At 44.6% G+C, this 22870-nt stretch overlaps 4 protein-coding genes across 4 annotated transcripts in view; 2 read left to right on the forward strand and 2 right to left on the reverse strand.

Annotated features, from left to right (window-relative positions):
* Nucleotides 1-2698: 2698 nt before the first annotated feature.
* Nucleotides 2699-7391, forward strand: LOC111591979 (protein O-mannosyl-transferase 2). The gene is made up of 11 exons (XM_023303929.2): nucleotides 2699-2897; nucleotides 2964-3047; nucleotides 3113-3197; nucleotides 3920-4024; nucleotides 4078-4186; nucleotides 4244-4818; nucleotides 4877-5083; nucleotides 5156-5396; nucleotides 5464-5612; nucleotides 5687-6080; nucleotides 7139-7391. Exons 1-11 carry the CDS (start codon nucleotides 2806-2808, stop codon nucleotides 7330-7332), a joined length of 2235 nt encoding a protein of 744 aa, XP_023159697.2. The 5' UTR covers nucleotides 2699-2805; the 3' UTR covers nucleotides 7333-7391.
* Nucleotides 7392-7513: 122 nt separating this feature from the next.
* LOC111591972 lies at nucleotides 7514-9169 on the reverse strand. The gene is made up of 3 exons (XM_023303919.2): nucleotides 8399-9169; nucleotides 8021-8332; nucleotides 7514-7959 (listed from the first exon to the last, which is right to left on the reverse strand). Exons 1-3 carry the CDS (start codon nucleotides 8936-8938, stop codon nucleotides 7549-7551), a joined length of 1263 nt encoding a protein of 420 aa, XP_023159687.1. The 5' UTR covers nucleotides 8939-9169; the 3' UTR covers nucleotides 7514-7548.
* A 5556-nt stretch (nucleotides 9170-14725) lies between these two features.
* Nucleotides 14726-16001, reverse strand: LOC111591987. The gene is made up of 2 exons (XM_023303941.2): nucleotides 15479-16001; nucleotides 14726-15410 (listed from the first exon to the last, which is right to left on the reverse strand). Exons 1-2 carry the CDS (start codon nucleotides 15770-15772, stop codon nucleotides 14844-14846), a joined length of 861 nt encoding a protein of 286 aa, XP_023159709.2. The 5' UTR covers nucleotides 15773-16001; the 3' UTR covers nucleotides 14726-14843.
* A 1437-nt stretch (nucleotides 16002-17438) lies between these two features.
* Nucleotides 17439-22870, forward strand: part of LOC111595946 (putative uncharacterized protein DDB_G0286901) — a 46005-nt gene continuing 40573 nt past the window's right edge. The window contains exon 1 of the mRNA XM_030224072.1: nucleotides 17439-17630. The gene's annotated coding sequence lies outside the window, so the exon portion shown is untranslated. The remainder of the gene's footprint in view (nucleotides 17631-22870) is intronic.

Genomic DNA, 22870 nt, shown 5'->3' on the forward strand with positions numbered 1-22870 from the left:
AGATAAAACCATTTGAAGCTTACTTCAAATGCTTTTTAATAATTTACTATTTACAAGTAAATTTAAGCGATAGAAAATACAGAATACATTGCTTAGGGTAGCATTAGTTAATGTCTACAGCAAAAGCTTTAGGGCATATTTGATATATTTGAAGTGAAGACCTGGCCAGGTGGCAGATATTTAGGCCTAGCCAGGCTGTTTGGCTAAGCATTTAGTCTCGCTAGGTATTTTTTAGCTGCTGTCAGCTGCAGATCTCTCTCTTGATGTAAATCTGATTCACAAATCGATCGATCGATCAAGCAACAAGAGGATTTGCTTTGAAGTCGCATCAAAGTTGTGGCTTGAAAAGTTGAAAATTTAAAACTTTTAACAGCGAGTCAGAAAGCTTTATGCTTCAACTGTGAGTTAATAATATTAAAAACATATTTGACAACATTGTTGTGGCCGTTCTATGCTGCTGGCCAATTACCAAGCTATGCTGCGGCAGATGCACAAAACAAAAATTTAGTAGAATTTTAATAGCAACGAGAGCCGCCAGAGTCTGAACGAAATTAAGTTAATTGCGACTACTGTATTTTTTTGTGGAGTGCAGTGAAGTGGAGTCAGGGCTGCACTGAGACGGAGGCGTGGCGAGTGAGAGGGGCAGAGGTAGGCAGAGGGGCTGGGCAATTAGACATGAGTTTAATGAGAGCCTCTCAAATTGATGGCAACAATTTGGGTTCGTCTGTTAACATGTGTGTGAGCGAGTGTGTGCGTGTGTGCCACATGCTCAGCTGTTGCGCATTGATGTTGACGTAGCTGCAGCTCGCTGTGGCAACCCTTTTGTACGCCACCCTGCGAGTGTCACAGAACAACAACAGCAGCAGCAGCAGCACGCAATTAATTTGATTGAAGCTGCCACACGGCGTGCCTGGCAACGTTTCTATCTTACAAATTGCTACGCTGCAGCGGCGGCAGCAGCACGAACAACAAAAGCCACTGTGCAGCAAGCGTGCAATTAACTGTTGTGCGCCAAGATCAAAGCGATTAAAGCCGCTGCCGCGACTAAAAAAAAACTCTTTATATATATAAACTCGGACTTTGCCCGCGCCCCTTTGACTAAAAGCGAAACCCTGCAAGACGAGTCAAGTCGAGTCGACTCGAACCAATGAAGCTTTATCGTCATCATCATCATCATCATCATCATTATCATTGGTTGTTTTTAGCTGGCCAAACAACAAAAGAACGTGGCCCAAAATGCCAAAAGGGAGCAGAGCAGACAGCGACGGCAGCGGCAGGGGCGGATCTTTGCAGGTGGATGGCCAGCCGGTGCTCTGGCATCGTGTAAGCGGCTCAAATGATTGTTGGCCATTTACAAGTGTTAAATGTGCATAAAACTTGGCCAGCATTCAGTCGGCGTTTCAGCTTTTGCCAGCAACGGCAATTTCCATTATAAATGCGTTCCATTTGGCCAGTGGGGGCGCAACATGCGTCCCACTTGGCTAATAACTCATTCGGCATGTTGACCAAAAGCCGCTTACCGTTCCCTTCTTAGCTGCTTCTGCTGTGCCCTGCCTTAGAAAGCCTCTGCACAATGTGGTCAATGGTCATGTGAGTTCAGCTTGCTGGAGCCACATGTGGCTCAAGATCTCTGAGTGAGACTTGTGCTGAATCTTTGAATCCCTTATGGAAATCTGACAGAACTCGAAATGAGGCGAGGTATATGCTAGTCGGCTATGGCCTGCAGTCTTCTCTATCTATTCCGTTTAGAGATATTGCATCGATCAGCTTTACCAATCGAGAAGCCACAATTTCTGAGCAATCAATGGAGAATGCCAGCAACAGGCACAATTATCAAAACTTATCTAGTTTCTAGCTCTTAGGTTTACCTGCCTTGGTCATAGATACATCTACTATATATTTTTTAACTTAAGTAGTCAAGCTGTGTTTACTTTAGAGCTTTACAACTTTGAGTTGGATAGTCCATAAAACAATTGATAATTGCCTTTAGTTGAAATTTGCTTAAAATTTTATTTAAACAAATTGCTAAAATATTTTATAAATTAATTGCTTTAATGCACTTGCTGAAGCCCACACAATAAATGTAAAGTTTTAAATCTGCTTTAGCGTATATAGATTGCCTGCTTATCCACGCCCCCAATGGGCGCATTAATCAAATTTCAAAAGATATTAAAATGATTTTCTTTGCTGCACTTAGCAAGCCACAAATAAATTCGTCGCGTTAAATCTCAATAAAAATTAAAAAAGAAAAAAGAGAGAAAAATAAATACGAATTTTCATTGCTTTTGTGTATGCGTGGCAAGTGCAGGGTATCCTCCAGTCGCTCACTCGCTACTACGCAGCTCGCAGCTTCTAATATTTACGCAGCAGCCTCAAAGTATGCAATGCTTTTTATGGTAGTCGCAGAAGCAGCCGCAGCTTTAAGCTATGCAACAGGAATCCAGTGCAGAATGTTTAAAAATTTATGAAATTAAATAAAATAAAATTATTAATTGTATAATATGTACTCATACATATCGATAACATGGCATAGTTGAGCTAAGCCAAACATCGATAACAATTGGCCAAGGCAGCTCTAAGCTTTGGCGCAGCTGTTTTGGGTCGGCCAAGACCGGTTTTCTGTTGACTGGCTTCGACTGTTATGATTGCGAGAGAATGAAAGAATGCCAGAGGAGAAAGCATTCTTGCTGTAGGCCAGCTTTGTCTGCCGCTGCTGTTGACGTGTGCAACAGCCAAGAAAAGCTGAAGAAAAAAGTTTTTGATATCAAATTTTTTTTATGTTTTTATTCAAATTGCGCTTGAAATATGGCCGCGAGTGTTGTTAAGGCGCCCAAGTGCACGGCGAAAGCCAAAGATGTGGCCCAAGCCAAGCCCGCCCAGGCCAACGAGGACAGCGGGTAAAACAAAAGACTGAAGCAACAAACTCAATGCACAAAACTCATTTTCCATTTGTCTACGTGCAGGCGCAGGTGGACGCTGCTGGGCGTCGTTTTACTCATCACCTTTGCCACACGCTTCTACAAGGTAACCGAGCCAGATCATATTTGGTAAGCATTCGGCCATTGCCCCATCCAATTGGCTCCAATCAGAATCCACTCAATACACTTTGCAGCTGGGACGAGACACACTTTGGCAAAATGGGCAGCTGGTACATAAATCGCACCTTCTTTTTCGATGTGCATCCGCCGCTGGGAAAGGTGAGTCGAGATCCAAAAACCTGCAATTTTGGAGTGGCATTTGCTTCGCTTTTTTGTTTCGGCTTCGTTCAAGTCGTTCTTTCCTTCTCGCTCTCTCCCTCTCTCTCTGTCTCTATCTGTGCATCTTTGTCTCTCTTTCCTTCGCTTTCTCTGTCTCTTTATATCCTCTGTTCCTTCCTACCATTCTGTCAATCTGGCTATACCTTTCTATCTCTCTGTCTTGCTCTCCTTCTATATCTTTCCTTTTCTTTGCCTCTCGCATTTAATTTCTCTCTCACTCTCTCCTATCTTTCTCTCTTCTATCTTTATCTCTCTCTATCTTACTCTCACTCTCTATCTTTCTCTCTCTCTCTGTCTTTCTCTCTGCTATCTTTCTCTCTGCTATCTTTCTCTCTCTCTCTCTCTCTGCCTTTATTTATCATTATATCTCCTCCTTTCGGTATATCTATCCCTCCCTACCTGTCCTTTACTTTTCGCTCTCTCTCTCTCTCTCTCTCAGCTATCTTTCCATCTTCTCTATCTTCGCTATTTACCAATCTGTTATCTATTGCTATCCCTCTTTCTCGTTCTTTCTATCTTCCTCTCTCTCTCACCCCTCTCCCTCCCTTTCCCATTCGCCTCTTCTCTGCTCCTACTCTCTGCCCCTGCTTCCTCCCTCTACCCTCCCACACCTCACACTCAATTCATGTCCTTCTCATTCCCTTCGATTCTCTCAACTGCAGATGCTTATTGGTCTCTCCGGCTATTTGACCGGCTACAATGGGACCTTCCCCTTCGATAAGCCTGGCGACAAGTACAATGAGACGCGCTATCAGGGCATGCGCTATGTGAGTATCAGGCTTGCTCTCTCCTAGTGGCTGGCTAATCTATTGCCTTGCAGTTCTGTACTACGCTGGGCGCACTCATCATGCCCATGGGCTTCGACACGGTCTACGATTTGACGCGCTCGCACGAGGCGGCGCTGCTGTCGGCAGCCTACCTCATCTTTGGTAAGCTTGAACCCTGGTCAATTCCCACTGTCAACTCACTTCAACTTGTCCTGGCAGATGTGGGTCTGCTGACACTCAACCAGTATATACTGCTGGATCCGATTTTGCTGTTCTTTATGATGGGCTCGGTGTGGGGCATGGTCAAGATATCGAAGTGCACGGCCGCAGGCGGCTCCTATACGAGGCGCTGGTGGCTCTGGCTGCTGCTCACCGGCACGATGCTCTCCTGCACGATAAGCGTGAAGTTTGTGGGCCTGTTTGTGGTGCTGCTGGTGGGCCTGCACACGGCAAGCGAGCTCTGGCTGATACTCGGCGACTTGGGCAAGCCCATTGTGGAGACAGTCAAGCAGCTGGTGTGTCGCGCCATCGCGCTCATCCTCTGGCCCATTCTGCTCTACACGATCTTCTTCTACATCCATCTGCGTGTGCTGAATCGCAGCGGCAACGGCGACGGCTTCTACAGCTCGGCGTTTCAGTCGCGGCTCATCGGCAACTCGCTGTACAATGCGAGCATGCCGCGAGATGTGGCCTACGGCTCGCTGGTGACCATCAAGAACCATAAGACGGGCGGCGGCTATTTGCACTCGCACTCGCATCTCTATCCCAAGGGCAGCGGCGCACGGCAGCAGCAGGTGAGCGGCGGACAGGTGGGTCCAATAGGCTGGCTCTAATCAATGTTCATCTCTGTAGATCACCACGTATACGCACAAGGACGACAACAACATCTGGCTGATTAAGCCGTACAACAAGCCGGAGTTGCCCAAGGACGAGCTGCGTCTGCTGCGGCACGGCGATCTCTTGCGCCTGGAGCATCTGGTGACCAAGCGCAATCTGCACTCGCATAGCGAACCGGCGCCCATGACCAAAAAGCATCTGCAAGTCACCGGCTATGGCGAGGTGAGTGGAGCCGAGCTCAGCGCGATCAAAGCTAATTTGTTTTTGTTTTTGTTTTTGTTCTCGTTTTGTCAGCTCGGCGTGGGCGATGCCAACGATGTGTGGCGCGTGCTCATCGTGGGCGGCAGAGCCAATGACACCATACACACAGTGACATCGCGGCTTATGTTCGTGCACTATCTGCAGAACTGTGTGCTCACGTCCAGCGGCAAGCAGCTGCCCAAGTGGGGCTTCGAGCAGCAGGAGGTCTCCTGCAATCTGAACATACGGGACAAGAATGCCCAATGGAATGTGGAGGATAATCAGCATAAGCTACGTAAGAGCTCCCCCTCCCTCCCTCCCTCTTTCTCCCTCTCTTTCTAATGGTAATTCGCCTTCTGCAGTGCCCAGCGTGAGCTTCAGCATCTATGCGCCGGGCTTCTTTGCACGCTTCATTGAGTCGCATGCGGTCATGCTGCAGGGCAATGCAGGCCTCAAGCCCAAGGAGGGCGAAGTGACCAGCCGACCTTGGCAATGGCCCATTAACTATCGGGTAAGTCAAGGCTGCCGTCAGAGTCTGAGCCTCGCCGTTTGCGTTGATTAATCTCGAGCGTTTGCTCGTTTCAGGGCCAATTCTTCTCTGGCAGCAGCTATCGCATTTATTTGCTGGGCAACCCTTTCATCTGGTGGAGCAATCTGATCTTTCTGCTGCTCTTCATCAGCATCTTTCTGGGCAACGCCATTCTGCAGCAACGTCGCGCCGGTCAAGCAGCCCTCCAAGCCGCCGCCGTAGACCGGCCAACCAGCCAAGAACTGTGCAGCTGCTGTCCGGCGGACAGCTGGACAAAGCCACCTGACAGCCGCGTGGTGTCCGCACAGAGCCAACAGCACATGTCCTTGCAGGCAGCTGCCTGGCTATTCATTGGCTGGCTTCTGCACTACTTGCCCTTCTGGGCCATGGGTCGCGTGCTCTACTTCCATCACTATTTCCCAGCTCTAATATTCAACTCATTGCTCACAGGTAAGTGCCGGAGCGTATACTCTATACGTATACAGCTGCGCTGTGCTGTCTGATTGGTAGGCATCAGACTTCATCTTCATAAGCTGTGAATGCAACTCAGTCTGTAGTACAAAGGGTATTCAACTTACCATGCAAATTAGTTAGTATAGGGTATTCGCTAGTCGATGACTTTTAACATATTGAATAAGGAAAATTGTCTAGCTGTAGACTTTACTCAGCGAATATGTCAATCAACTTATGCTTTAGAACTGACAAGTTCAGTTATGTGCATTATGCATCAGTATAGAGTATTCAACAGTCGGTCATATTCAACATATTCAATTGTTATCTACATTAAATGGTCCAACTGTAGTTTGTACTTCACAAATATGTGAATCATGTTATGCCAAACTCAGTTCCGCTTATGTTATGGTTAGAATAGGGTATAAGCAAGTCGGATACTTTCTTTCTTTCATCTACTGCTGCATCTTCTCATATCCTTCTTCATATTTTCTTCTCCTCTTAATGCATTATTTTTATCTTGAATAATGATTAAGCTTATTATAGGGTATAAGCAAGTCGGATACTTTCTTTCTTTCATCTTCTGCTGCATCTTCTCATATCCTTCTTTATCTTCTCATATCCTTCTTCATCTTCTCTTATCCTTCTTTAGGCATTATGTTCATCTTGCACAGGGATTAATATTAGTACAGGGTATTCACAAGTCGGATACTTTCTTTCGCTCATCTACTACTGCATCTTCTCACTTCCTTCCTCAGCTTCTCTTCTCCTTCTTCAGGCCTATTGTTCATCTTGAACAATGATTAAGATTAGTATAGGGTATTAGCAAGTCGAATACTTTCATTCTGTCAAGTAGTTCTTCATCTTGTCATACAGTTCCTCATCTGCTCATCTCTTTCCTCAGGCATTATGCTCATCTTGAGTTATGCTTAAGATTAGTTCAGGGTGTTTTCAAGTCGGATACTTTCATCTCCTTAGGTTCACCTTATATTACGTTTAACATTAGTCTAGGGTAATCGCAATCATCTTCTTCTTCTTCTTCTTCATCATCTTCCCAGGCATTATGTTCAACTATATAATCCGATCGCTGCCCAAATGGCTGCAGCATGCGCTGCTCGGCTCGCTGCTCTCAGTGGTCGTCTATAGCTTCGTGCTGTTCTCGCCGCTGGCCTACGGCATGAGCGGACCGCTGGCCAACGAGCCCAACTCAACGATGCACAAGCTCAAGTGGCTGTCGACCTGGGAGTTTTAGCGAATATATATTTATTTATTTAAATCAATTTGTGTCCAGAAAAAATGCGCTTCAATTAAATACACAAAAAAAATATATATTTTTTTTAAATAAAAAAAAAAAAAATATCAACATATGTATATCTTAGCCGTATGACAATAAAAAAAAAATATAGATAACCAGATGCAAGTTATAAATATAAATAAAGCATTCGCATTCGCAGTCGCAGTCGCACTCTCAGTCGAAGATGCCCAGCTCATCGAATCGCCGCAGTGCATAGCGCAGGGTGTCCGTGGTGCGTGGATTTGAGGAGAACATCAGCTGGACTTTCTTTTTGGCAAAGTCCTGATCGGTGAGCGCCTCAATGCTGATGTCATAGGAGTCCTCCTTCTTCATGGTGACCATGGGCAGAAAGGCATACGACGAGAAGAAGCCGTACAGCTCCCGGGCATTGATCTCGTGCTGTATGTCCGCATAGCTGGGCACAAACTCGGAGTGCATGCGCTCGAGGCTCTCGCGCAGCGATGCATAGTACGTCTGTATGAGGAACTCGCGCCTGTGGATCAGCACGTCCAGCTGGACGCTGCTATTGAGAAAGAAGTTGATGTCGCAGCCGGGACTGCCGAAGAAGCTGTTCTGAAAGTCCACCTAGGAGAGCGAAGCGTTAGGATTCATTGCGACAATTTGACGGCGCTCGCAAACAACTCACAAAGATGGCATCGATGGGCTTTGTGGGCAGCTCATCGTGGTATTTGTACATGAAGTTGTTGACCCACAGGTCGCCATGGTTGAGCACCGTTATTTCGCCAGGTGTCGGCCGGCCGGTCAGCACCAGATTCTCCTTGATATTGTCGCAGTGGCGATGCAGCTTCTCCGCCAGCTGCTCATAGCCAGCCCACTTGGCCACCAAATTGGCCAGCGTGCGCAGCTGGAGTGTCATAAAGTTAATGAAGCGCTCATTGGTGCGTATATAGTTCTCGTCCAGCATGCCGCTAGTGAAATGTTCCCGCACCCCGGACTCCTGCGAGAGACAAAAGTCGATTATAGAGAGAGAGAGAGAGAGAGTCAATCCCACAAATTGGCTTACCTTCTCGGCCAGCAGCATGGAGCTGGCATGGAATTTGCCCAACTTCTTCAGTATGATCACACAGTGCTCCTCGTTGAGGCCGCTCTGGCGATTGGCCAGCTTGTAGCCGTACTGTGTGAGGTCATCGAAGACGATCGTTTGGATGGGCTCGCGCGTTGTATAGAAGCACTTGGCGCCAAACTTTGAACCGTCGCCGATTAGCACCTCCAGCTTGCCGAGCACATCGAAATAGAAGATCTTCTCGCGCAGATAGACGGCCAGCTCCTCGAGGAACTGTGTGGCCGGCGTTATCGCTATGCTCTTGACAATCAATGCCAGCTCCTCGTCCAGCTGGCGTTTGCTGCTCCGATAGAGGGCTCGGGCTCTATAGATCTTGCTGCAATAGTTCTCACCGCCGCCGCCGCCGCTCGAGTCGGCGAATATGATCTTCTTGATGTCGACGCGCATGTCGCGCAGGCCATCCTCGAGAGCGGCCTTGAAGAAGTCCTCGTTGAGATACTTGGGCGGCTCGCTGATGCGCTTCTCGCCTTCCAGCTTCATGCTGTACGCTTCAACCTTCAATCTGCCTGAGCTGCGAATCGAAACTAACTGATGCCCTTTTGTCCCGGTCGATGTAGTCCTTAAAGCAATTCAACTTTGGCTGTCTGTTTGGCTGGGTCTCTCGTATCCTGCCGGTATTTATATATATCCTTTGAGCGAATGCGTTGTACCTGCTGCCTTGGGCTGTGTCGCTTGGAAAACTGTGGCCGGGCCAGGCGACTTCTCTAAATATAAGTCTGATTATCGACTTTTGCCACGGCGCTTATCAAAGTTGGGTCGACATTAGCTTCGTGCCGACATCGGCAAACGGCAACGGAACGGCAATCGGCGAATCAATACGCGCTAAGTCTAATGCACATGACATGGACACACATACACAGAGGCAGATCTATATATACTATATATACATATACTTGCTGTATACTACGTAGCTTTAAAGAGATGGGCAGTCGACTGAACTGAACTGTCGTGTTATAATCATAATATTTGCCAATTAATCTATCTAATAAATCGTCGAGTGGCCACTGCGACGCAGTGCATATCAGAGCTAATGCTGCCACCTCGCGCAGCCCGTCCTCCCCGACAAGAACTGACTGAACTGAACTGAAAACTTGAGCCAAGAGTCTACTATACTACCTACTATATACACATTTGCCGTGCCATGGCTCCAGTCGAGTGATAAACATCTCCATGCGTCTCTATGCGAAAGTATTTATAGACAGTCGAAAAGTTTCACGGGATGCTGGGCTGATCTCTATTTTTTATTGCCAAATGCACATGGTTTTTGTATTCCATTCAATTTGTATATTATATATATAGTATATACAATTGGACCTATAGGAATATGAATGGTTGGCAACCAACCGGAACTTATGAAAGCAGTGGGACATTGAACCGAGACTAAAAACTATATATATATAGTATATGAGTGTGAGTGTGAGTGTGAGTATGAGTATGAGTATGAGTATGAGTATGAGTATGAGTATGAGTATGAGTATGAGTGTGAGTGTGAATGTGAGTGTGAGTGTGAGTGTGAGTGTGAGTGTGAGTGTGAGTGTGAGTGTGAGTGTGAGTGTGAGTGTGAGTCTGAGTGTGAGTGTGAGTGTGAGTATGAGTGTGAGTGTGAGTGTGAGTGTGAGTGTGAGTGTGAGTGTGAGTGTGAGTGTGAGTGTGAGTGTGAGTGTGAGTGTGAGTGTGAGTGTGAGTGTGAGTGTGAGTGTGAGTGTGAGTGTGAGTGTGAGTGTGAGTGTGAGTGTGAGTGTGAGTGTGAGTGTGAGTGTGAGTGTGAGTGTGAGTGTGAGTGTGAGTGTGAGTGAGTCTATTTATCTATTTATCTATTTATCTATTTATCTATTTATCTATTTATCTATTTATCTATTTATCTATTTATCTATTTATTTATTTATCTATTTATCTATTTATCTATTTATCTTTTGATCTATTTATCTATTTATCTATCTATCTATCTATCAATCTATCTATCTGTCTATCTTTTTATCTACTTATCTATCTATCTATATATAGTATTCTGTTTACGTACTGCCTCTCTCTGCAATTCTCATGCTGTTTTTTCAACATTTCAGATCTAATTTTCTGTTATATTCACATATATATGTATAGTATGAGCCTAATCGCTCTGACTTACCCTATATATAGACATTGACAATGCATTTGATAGGGAACTGAACTTAGGTACTTGCACAGAGAAAGATATTATTACAGTTACAGTTGGCTTACAGTTTTGCACGTGTTTCTATGGGTTTTTAGGGTTTACGGCTTATCAGTTGTTAACTACCTTCGTGTATGCCTTGAACCAACAACCTGCCCGATAATTTACTATCTCTATCAAATTTGTTGCCAATCTACGAATTGTTCTGTGCAATTCCAAATAAAAGTGAATTTATAAGAACTTGGATTAGAGCTGAATGTAAAGCAGACTTGCTTCCGGTTCGCTCTGAATATTTGATTGAATTTCTACGCTTCACTTTCTTCGATTGGTTGATTTGCAGGCAATAAATGCACTTAGATCTGCTTTAGCTCTGGTCACAATCTGCAAGTCCCTGGAGAGATAACCTGTGTCATGTGACAGTGACTGCGAGCGACTATGTGTGCGTGTGTGTGTGTGTGGGGGTGTGTGTGTTTATGCGTGTGTTGGCGCGGAGACTGCGACACTCGCTAATGACCCATGATTGTGACTTTGAATACCCTGAACCTACTGCGAGTGTAGGGTATAATGGTTTTATGATAAAGTATGTAACAGGCAGAAGAAGGCCTGGTCAATCAGGTCTACAAGCTGCATCGATCTAGCCATGTGTGTCCGTCTTAATATCGATCGAAATGACATTAAGCTCCCCATTCAGGGTATCAGCTAGTCGGGCACTGCCGGCTCTCGCTTGTTTTTCGGTTAGCTGCAGAACAACACAAGGCGCTAGATCTGAGCAGAGGCTGGACAGAGGCTAGCTGGCTGGCTATCTGCTGCATTAATGATTGCATTTAGAGCGGATCTCTTTGTTGTGCTTGTTGTTGCGCGTTAATTACTCAATGAAAGCAACGTGCAATCAATAATTGCCGACAATTACGTCATCTGCAGCCAAAGTGCATTGGGGAAACAGTTCGTGCCGCTATGTTGATCAGATATGCTGGCCTCAAGCGAACGACGCCTTTCTCGGCGATTCTCATGACATGCTGCTACGTGCTTCAACAAAGACCAACACACACACACACACACACACTACCTGCGAGATAGAAAGCAGCTCTCAGCTAAGTCAGACGTCGCTGATACGATTATCACCGATTCACAGCCACAATAAACCGAGTCTGGCAATCGTCTAGTTTTTGCCCATCTTCAATGAGTCGAAACTACAAGCAGCGATAAGCGAACATAAACTATGACGTAGTTGCGACAGAGAAAGAACAGCTCATTGAGCTGCTGACCTTGATCAAGATGGGAACTGAGCTCTGGCGCTGTTTCCGAGACGTCTTGATAACAGCACATCGCATTGATCTTCAGGTAAGACGATAACCTGCGACTATACGACGCGTGGTACAAGTTCGAGTCAAATTAGACACAACGTGCCACAGATTTTTCCTCAAATCATGGCTCAAAGATCAACATCGTTTAGATATTGAAAAGTATTTCGTTAAGCTCTCGATATATATTTGTTTGAATGTTGCTTTGTCTGTTACAGATTCGATTTATATGGCTTCAGCCGTGGCTCCTGTATTCAAAGCCCACTGAAACTTGGAACTTGGGACAGAGGATGGCATGACACAGCCTTGAAAGCCTTAAGCTATTCATATTCATGCCTGCCTTTCATCTAGAGCCCTCCATCTGCCTGACTGTCCGTCCGTTCAGCTACACCTAGAACTCTCCTTCTTGCTTCCTATCTGTCCATTCTGCTTCATCTAGACCGATTCATCTGCCTGCCTTTCCGTCCGTCCGATCTCACCTAGACCTCTTCGTTTGCCTGACTGTCGCCTTTACCTAGGCCTCTCCTTCTTCCTTCCTAACTGTCCATCCTGCTTCATCTAGACCCGTCCATATGTCGAACTGTCCGTCCGTGCAGATTCATCTAGAGCTCTCCAACTTCTTTCCTCTACCCCCTTTCGGCTTCATCTAGACCCGTGCATCTGCCTGCCTTCACCTAGACCTCTCCACCTTCCTTCATATCTTTCCATCCTGCCTCTGTCTGACTGCCAGCCGCCCGGTCGTCGGACTTCAGCCATACCCATCTATCCATCTATCTGTCCGTCCGTCCATTTGGTCGTCCTATAAAAGCTGAAGAGAAGCATTTACGCATAACGATTCAGCTCAAGGCATCGAGAGGTTTTTTTCAATCGAAATCAATTAGAATCGATGTCAAACTGGATATATCGAACGAACTAGAGCAATCAACTAGAGAATCTCCTAAGATATAAAGCATCCTTAGAGTATTTATCCGGTCAACCGACCACATTCCTTCCCAGACTCAAAGCTCACGGATCAAATCCGTGCTGCCTGCTGCACTTGAACATATTGAAGCATTCCTAGTCTCCTAGCAGATGCGTTGTTGCGACAGATATACAAAGGTATGAAGTCCAACGTGTGTACACAATATATTGGTATACTTATGTATTAGCCTTCAGGCACTCGAGCTGGCTTGTCTTGGCATAAAAAATGCCAGCTAACTGCAATCCAGAACTTGGCAAACAGTTGGAGAGCCTGATAGTTGTGTCTACAGACGAAATCGTAGATATCGAACTAGAAGTGCCCGCGCTGCTCGTATACCTCAATAGATAATCGATAACTGCGTCTTCTAGCACATTCGAAACGTTTTCGAACTGTGTCAGAACTCAAGTAGCATCGCCTTATTTACCTTGTCCACAGCAATTCACACACACAAACCATATCTGTAGCTATTGAGCAGCGGCATGCCGCCAGATTGCAAATAGAGCTTACATATAGAAACACATATATATGTATATATATATATATTTATATAGGCAATCTGCACTCGAATCACAGACAAATTTGTATTGCTGCGCAAAAAAATGCATTAAACTTGAACTAAATTCTGCGCATTTATTGAAAGCCCAATCAAAAGTTGAATGAAAACATCTATGAATTATAAAAGACAACAGCACTGGTCAACAAGGTTTGATGCGATTTGTTAAACAGGAATCTGACTAAACTTTTCTTAAGCTAAGTCTTCCTGATCTTATAGCTGCAAGAGCTAAGTCTTTTAACTTCAACTTGCTTAGAAAACGTCTGCAATTTGATGAACAGCCCTCGCCCTCGCCCTCGCTCCACGGCCTTGCAGTGTATAGATCTTACTTTAAGCGGATGCTACCCAAACTTGGTTTCTTCACGTCAAAGACCCAAGCCCTGTTGGCCAGTGCAAGTGACAAGCCAGCAAGATCTCGTTGAGTCGCAGATCGAATACGCTGCACATGAGCACGTCGAGGGTATCTAGAAAGTCGAGCAGTTCAACATTGTCTCAAGCTTAAGTCATCTGACATATCAAACTGATTATTCCAAATAATCTGGGTCAAATAGATAGATGATCAATGCTTGAGGTGGGCTTGTCTTCTGAGCTTTATATTATTCATGAGTCAAGTTTACTTATCAACTCAAGGCACTACACAACAAGCTGCTCGCCTTTCGGTGGCTGCTTTCTTCCTGTTTACAAACTGCATTTTCTCTTCTTTTTCCACTAACGGTATTTCTCAATCTCTCGTTTTCCGGAGTCGGGGAGAGTTTCTATATATAAATATATTTATATAAACATAAATTAATATACACTCTCATACCTCTACCCCTCTACCCCTCTCTCTCTCTCTTTCATTGTCTCTTACTCTCCTTTTTATTTCTCTCTTCTTTTACTTACACATCTTTCTTTAACTCCTTCTCTCTCTCACTCGCACAATCTTTCTTTTCCTCCTCTCTTTCTGTTCGACTCTCTTTCCCACACAGTCTCTTCCACTCTGCCTATCTCACACTCTTTCTCTTTTTCTCTGTCTCTCCCGTCCATTATCCCTCTCTTTTTTTCTCTACTTCGTTCGCTCTCTCGTTTGATCTCACTCTCATTTGATCTCTCTCTCTCGTTCTCTCTCTCTCGCTATCTTTCAGTCTCTCTCTCTCTGCCTGTTACCCTCTTTCGCTAACTCTCTATCACAGTCGCTCGCTATCTCTCCCTCTCTCTCTCTCCCTCTCTCTCTCTCTCCCTCTCTCTCTCTCCCTCTCTCTCTCTCTCCCTCTCTCTGCCCCCCTCTCTCTCTCCCTCACCCTCTCTCCCTCTCTTTCCCTTATACCTATTCCCTATATATCGCTTTAACACTTTCATTTACAGACGTACGTCTGAAGAGCCCTCAGAATGGAGCCTTTCTATGCAAATCTCAGTCACAAGCATCTAACTGTTGTCTGTGTCTATTGCGACTGCAACTTGTAATTGTAGCTGGATGTCTCTGGCTGCCATTCGGTGATTAGCATCAGATTGGGATTGATGAATTTGTCGTGCCCCCTGGCGTCTATCTGGCTGTGCTGCCGTTTGGGTCGCTTCTTCGGCTGATTGGGCTTCAGCTTGGGCTTGATGAGCCACTGGATCGGCGGCTGGGGCAGATCGTGCGCCATTGGCGAGCAGAGAAGTGGCACTGCGTTATATAGATTGTGTTCGCGTCGTTCGCAACGGTTGAGCACATCCTGGACCTCATCGCTCATGACCACGTAGCTGCGCAGCTTGTTGGCACTGAAGTGGGTCAGCATGCAGTTCTCGTTGGGATCGTGTCGGTGCTGGATGAGATGCGCGGCCATCAGGACGCAGGCCACACTCACGCCGCTCATCGCGGCCAGCGAATGCAGCGGCACCAGCGGCTGCCCGTTCGGCTGCTGTGTCCAGGCGTAAACATTCTCGCCCAACAGCTGCCAGGTATCCGCTTGGGCATCGATCATCGTCCGGCGATCGTAGGCCTCCCTCTCCGCTGGCCTCGCCGCCTGCTGTAGACGCAGCAGCTGCCAACGTCAACGAACTCTAAGAGACTTGGGCTAATCACAGCTTCGCTCACCTGCATTGTACGCCTCGCATCATGGTAGCTCTTCCAGTCCCTATACGACTGATAGGGGCTCACTCTGAACGGCTGCGGCAGTTCGGGATAGTAAACCAGATTGCTGGCAAAAAAGGGCTCATCCTCAAAAGCTACCACTGGCCGAATGCCATACCAATTCCTATCAAAGGCATTCGACGAGATCTGCGGCTGCCAATCAAAAAGGCTGCGATGAGCAAACGCCTCCGCTTGGGGCTGCACCTCTGCATCGTGGATGTGTCTCTGGAAGCGCAGCCAGTTAAACATTTGGAACATTTGGAAGTAAAGTCAACAAACCTCAGCCTTGCACGAATTCATTTCAACAAACAGTCAATCGACTTATCAAAATACTTAAAACTAACTTTTGATCTGTTCCCAACACAGACGTGAAGCGACATAGAATTTCTTGTTTATACGGATTTTGATTTAACAAAGCTCGCAAAGCTTACTCGACTGATCAAGGACACTCACCAGTTGAGCTAGTCCCTACAATTGACATCGATCGAAACGGTATATAGAGCGGAGAGCAAAGTGAGGAGAGCATATTTGTATTGTGCACTGTCAGATCGTCTGTCTGTCGGCTTGTCTTTCTATCTGTCCATCTATTCATCTGTTCATCCGTCCGTCCGTCCGTCCGACCGTCCGCCTATCAGCCTGTCTCTCCCTCGCTTTCTCTCTATCTCTATCTCTATCTCAATCTCTGTCTAGCTTTTTGTCTGCCTCCATCCATTCATCCATTCGTTCATCCATTCGTCCGTCACTCCCTCGATCCGTCCGTTTGTCGGTCCGTCAGTCTGTCTACCCATCCATATATCCATCCATTCATCCATTCATCCATCCATCCATCCATCCATCCATCCATCCATCCATCCATCCATCCATCCATCCATTCGTTCTTCCATACATTCGTGCATCCATCCGTCCATCGGAGGGATCTATCGGCTTGTCTGTCCATCCATCCATCCATCCATCCATCCATCCATCCATCCATCCATCCATTTATCCATCCATTCATCAACTCATCCATTCATCCATCCGCCCGTTCATCTGATCGTCTGTCTATCCATCCATCCGTCCGTCCCTTCATCCATCCATTCGTGCATCCATCCGTCCATCGGAGGGATCTGTCGATATGTCTGTCCATCCATCCATCCCTCCCACCATCTGTTCGTCTGTCCGTCCGTCCGCCCATCATGACGTTACAAAACTAAGCAAGTTTCATTGTTGAGCTCGGCACGTCAGAGGCGCTTGAAAGCTTCTAGCTCAAAGTCTTGGCTACTCTACTTCGTTAGCCTTGTGCCTATGGCTGCTTATCGATAAGTTCCCCGATAAAGCCGAACATCAGCTGCGGCAAATGATGCTGCAGCCGTGGGCACTGAAGGAAAATGAGAGCTTTGTGTAAGCTTAGACAACTTCTAGCTGCATTCGTGATTGAATTTTCATTTTCCATTTATTGTTGCTGTTTTGAACTTATTTCTTCAGTTTATATTTTTATTTTTTTTTTTTTTTTGCACGTTTCAAGCTCACGTCGCTGCTTAGTTGATAAACGAACGCGTTTGCGAGCGGACCTGCCACAAGGCAAAAGCCAAAGAAATTAATAAGAAAACCAAGCAAAATCGTCTGAGAACTACACATCTATATATTTATATATATATATATATATATATATATAGGGAAGAAATGGGTAAGTAAATATTTTGATACGTTTGGAAAGCTCTAAAGCCAGTAGCTAAAATAGTTGTGAAATGCTTTCTCAAGCTGGCAAGAAGATATAGCTACATAACTGTATACTTAAGGTATATAGTTTTCGCTGACATTTGAATCAAGGGGCTTTCCGATATGCCGCTGGAAATGCTGACGGAATGCAAATAGCTTTTATTTTGTTAAATTTTTCTAGTATATTTACAAGCCTAAAATATAAAAAAATTTTTACCGTCTAACAATTTGTATGTTCTTCAGTTAGTTTCCGGTTCGATTCCATTCAAAGTTCAAGTAAAAAAGTTGAAAGGCTTTACCAAAATTAAGTTTTACTTAAAAAAAAAAAACACGATTTCTTTCTCTTTTTTTCTTTTTTTTTTTAGTAAATTTAACTGACAAGAGAACAGCTACGGACTTTAAAGGCAATCATAATTAGGTAAGCGTATTATCAAGAGTATAGAAATATATTACTTCTATATATATATATATATATCTATGTGTATATATCGTCTGTCAACTTTGAAGCCTCACTCGGAGCTGCTTGATTTGGGCATTGTGTGAGCTCTTAGTTAATTGAGTCGCTTCATGCGTCATCTTTTTGTTTTTATTGAAGTTTTATTTGCTTGGCTTCCTTATGTTATTTGCATTTACCTGAGCATTTGACGTGAGCGCGCGTGTCCCAAAAAAAATGAGCAAAATAAGAAACGAAGCAAGAGTCAAACATGACACAGTGACACAATTTGTGCGGCCTGTTTGCCTGTCTCTCCCTCTCCCTCTCTCTCTCACTCTCTCTTTCCCACTCTTTGTCTGGCTGATCTTCAGTTAATTTGCGTGTGCTGCAAAAGGGGAGCTTCACACACACACATACATTTATAATTAGCTTACGCGCGTGACTCACTGCTGAAGCATGCACTTGATAAAGTTGCCGCTGTCTGAAATCGGGAAATTGACGCTGGCAGCAGGCGCTGGGTTGGGCGGGGGGGGCGCATCCATTGGATGCGCATATGCAGTGTGTGTAAGAGACGCTTAACTCTGGCCAAGATCGTACGTGCCTGGAGCTGCCTCGAGCGCGACTCTGTGCCAAAGGCAATCGCACACACACCTTAAGCGCGTGCACACATGGCTTGGGCAAAAGCATTGCAAATTATAAGAAAAAGCGCTGAAAGAAACCGCGAACTGTTTAGAATTGTGAGCACAAAGCAAAAAGCCAACTGCGCTTATCGCACATGCAGCTCGCTCTGTCTCGCTCTCGCATCCAAGTTTCAAACAAAAGCACCCAGCCAAGGTGGGCATTAGAAAGCTTTTTGGCACAGTGGGCCGCAGGCCATGAAAACAGGTACAGCGACACGCGCCTGCATGTCCAGGCTGCTGGTTAACTACCTGTTGGCTAGCCGCAATGACATTTTAATCTCTTTCCAAGCACCAATTTACCTGCGTCCCGGTCCGCTCTATTGCCATATAAATGTGTCCGCGGGCAGGCGCCTGTAAGCAGTTGACTTTTCGTGCTGATCCTGGCAGGTCTACACATAGAAACAACACTTTTGGCCGCATGTGCAAATAGGTAAGTTCTAAAACTTAGCTAATAATTATTATAATTACATTAAGAGTTCCGTCTGCGGTAACAATTCGGCATAAACATTGCATATCGATTGTTCCTCTTCGATTAACGCAGGCCAAGAGCACAGAACAATAATCCCTTATATATCAATGTTTGCTTGGTTATTTGCTCAACTGAAACGGGAGAGGACAAAATAAATAACAGTAAAGTAAAGTAAGCATTTCCTAGACTTAACATGTGTATTTACGCGCGCAAGCAAATCCAAAGCACACACCCATACACACATGCACACGGACATGTTCGGCACACAGTGCAGCGATTGGTGTGAAAGCTTTCTTCGCTGCAGCTTGCAAGCTTTTGGCTGCGCTGGCGCTCCATGACCACAAACCGAATGACAACACTTGAATTGGGTTAGGCGCAATTGGAGACATGCGTCAGCAGCGCAGAAACCGCTGCCGCTGTCGCTGCCACTGCTAGCGCTAGCGTTTGCCTTTTTCTTTGTTTGCCAAGGCACCTCGACGCCGCGGCGTCGCTGTTACAGTTACATATGCAGCGACCGTGGGCAGCGACAGCGCAAGTTCATTTGCTCACACAGACATACGCACGAGAGAGGCGCTGCGCTGCCGCTGCCGCTGTCGGTGTCGGTGCTGCTGCCCGTTCATTCTGAGCTTCAATCATACACAACGGCCGCAGACGTTTATTTTGTTGTTGCTGGTCAACAAGTTAGGCAGCTGGGCGTGCAATTTCTTGCGTTAGTTTTCAATACGAAATTCGAATGTGATCAACGAAAAAATACCAAACAAACATTTGCAGAAAAAAAAAAAAAACAAAACAAAAAACAGTTAAATAAACCAGCAAACGGGTTTCCTTTAGCTGCCTGTAAAACAGTTTTTACTTGTTTTTTTTTTTATTATCGTGTCTGTTATTGCGTGGAAACAATTTCTCAAGTGCTGCGTAAAACGAATTTCGCGCGCCGCCAAATTTTGACGTCAGCCGCGCGACAGGCCGCCGCGCGAGATACATTTTGTGTGTGCTTTGAGATTTTGGCAGCCTACCTACGTTGCTTTCTATATCCAACTTCAAACTATGCGCGTGCTCTTGCTACAACAACAACGGCACCAGCATCAAGAAGAAGAAAACAAAGAAGAGCAATAAAAAGATATAACAAACTCTGCACACTGAGCAAAAAGTGCAAGCGAAATGCAGCTTGTGTGGCCAGCGAGCGCGGCTACAGTGAGCGCCAATGCTAACGGCATTGCAGGCGCGTCCATTGCGTTTAAACGGAAGCCCGATCAGGAGCAGGAGCTGCGACGCAAACAGCACAGAAGTAACTGTAATATGTACAGCTATTACGACAACAACAACAGCAACTACAGTTACAGCTACAATCATAGGCAGGTGGTCAAAATGTATTACAATTCAAATGCGCGTCCATTTTGGGCCAAATGCCCATCGCCGATATTAGTAACAACAACAACAACAGCAGCAGCAGCGATTGCAGCAACTACAATGCCAGCGGCGTTTCTCAATACCAGCAACAACAACGACGATCAACAGTTAACAACAAGCTCAGCGGCAGCGACAACAACAACAACAACGACATGTGAGTCTCTTGTTATTGTTAGTGCTTTGCTCATGGCTTCGTGCCTTACGCTAAGTCTTTGCTTTTTTTTTGTTTTCTTTTCATTTTCGTTTTTTTTGCTTTGTTTTTGTTTTGCACATAAACAGAGTCAACGTTATCGCGTTGCACGTTTTACACTAGCAGCAGCAACAACAACAAAGCAAACAGCTGCGCGCTTGTAACGAAAACAGCTGATTGCAGGGCAGTGCGCACAGTGGAGCAAAGCATGCAGACATGTGTCTAAATAATTGTTGGGCGTTAATTAGACAATGATGAATATGAGAACATTTTAAATAATTTCTATATTTTATTTATTTGTTATCTTATCTAAAAACACGAACTAATTAATTTGTGCTCAGTTTTTAGAAACAGGTGTGATAATATGAGACAGTCTCTAAGAGACAGCAATATGATTTGTGTTGTCCTAGGATATGTGGAGAGTTATCAGTGATATACACATACATATATATATTTATACATAGCTGCTCATCCTGTTATTTTGGCCATCTGTTGTGCATAATGACTTTAATGATATATCATTTAGCTATAATCTTCATATATACAATTCCGTTGTATTACTTATCTAGTTTAAAATTCAAGTTTCTAGTAAACACTTAGACTTTTCGGACTTGTTTGTAAATACATACATATATATCTATATATGTACGTTTAGGGGGAAATGTTTACGCGCTTATATTATAGTCAAGCATTGTAAAGTACATATTTCCGAGAAGCAAAATCCCATGAATCATTTATGCCGAAAGCGACAATTGTAGATCTTTCACACATACGCCCCGGCGACTACCCATCTATCTTGAGTCTGAGTAGGAAAAGATTTATATTGAATACGAGTGGCGTTGTCGACAACCCGGCAATGATGCCGCAAATTGATGCCGCCCAAGGATAAATCAGGCATTACGCGTCTCTCCCCCACTACATACACACATGTATGTGTGTGTGTATGCATGTGTGTGCATGTATAGCTGCTAAGCAATGCGCCATTAAGAAAATAATAATTAAAATCATAAATGCAAACACATGCACTTAAAAGACGAAGATCAGCAGCAACAACAACTACAGGGAGGCAACGCACTCAAAGAGGTTAAAGCACGGCAATGAACTTGAAAGCCAAAAGTTTGTTGTGTTCGAGGTTAAATATGCCGCCCCACAGTGTATGTGTGTGTGTGAGTGTGTTGTGCACGCCCGTCCGCTAGGGGCGCGGGCAGCGCGCATTCTGGGGGTTGTTGGGCTTTCAGTTTGGCATTGGCATTGGCATTGAACATTTGTCTGCAATTTGCCTTGAGCTTTCTACTCCCTACCCCACTCCCTCTTTATCTCTCTCACTCTCCCCATCTAAATTCCTCCCATTCTCACTCGTTCGCTATCTTTAAAAATTATCAGCAGTTTTTGTTTAGCGTCGCATATCGAACAAACCCAAATGAATTGCCCAAAATTGAATAAACAATAGGTTCAATGCACTAAACGCGCAGTAGAATTCAATTGGCAAATACACACAGACATGCCCAAACGCGCGAGAGAGAGCTCTTCCTTTCTCTCTCTGTCTGCCACTCTTTCACTCACACAGAATTCACATTCAAGCGATGAGCTTTTATTAGCTGCTGGCGCAGAGCTTTTCGCTTTCCCATCTGCTGCTGTCGTTGCTGCTGCTGCTGTGCTGTTAGCTAACAGTTTGCTGTTAACCTGCTGTTACTGACAAACACACATAGGCACTGTTATGCTACCTCAACATTTCTACTCTGCCCATCTGCTGCTACTATCGCTTTAATCTTTTTGTTTTCGGTGACTTTTGAACGTGTTGCCCGTTCAACCCGTTGCTGTTCATGGCTCCAATGATAATTTCACATATTTGTCATACGCCCGTCACTGAAAACTTATCGCCAAATTGCTGCGATAATTCGTTTATTACGCATACGCCGTATACGCCCTATCGGCTGCATGTTGCTTATATTTTTCATTTATTTTTATTCTGCTCTCAATTAACAGCAATGTCAATGGAACTTGATGCAATTCATTTATTTCTTATTGCGCACTGCATATCAAGCTAAAATATAACGTATTCACATATGTGTGGATCTGGCTCCTTCTATATATATATATATATATATATACATATATATATCCGTATGCATATGTTCCTTAGGAGACTAAATCATATATAAATGCAAATAAAACTTTTATTAACTACTTAAGCGACTTTCGAGAGCTTCTTTGGTAAATTTGCAATATTACGCATACGCAGCAGTGCCAAAAATAATATTTAAAAAATAAGATTTATTGTTAAATATTTAGTTAAATTTCAAAATAAAGAAGACAATAAAAAATAGATTATGAGAAATTAAAAAGAAACAAATATAAAATTTATATCAATTTAAAACTAAAATAATAATAAAAAAATGTTATAAAAAAATTTATTATTATATATGATATTTTTTTAAAATTTTTTTGTTAAAAAAATTAAAAATGTTTTTGTTTTTAT

This window comes from Drosophila hydei, unplaced genomic scaffold (assembly GCF_003285905.1).
Source record: "Drosophila hydei strain 15085-1641.00,03,60 unplaced genomic scaffold, DhydRS2 tig00000349-arrow-arrow-pilon, whole genome shotgun sequence".
NCBI lineage: Eukaryota > Metazoa > Arthropoda > Insecta > Diptera > Drosophilidae > Drosophila > Drosophila hydei.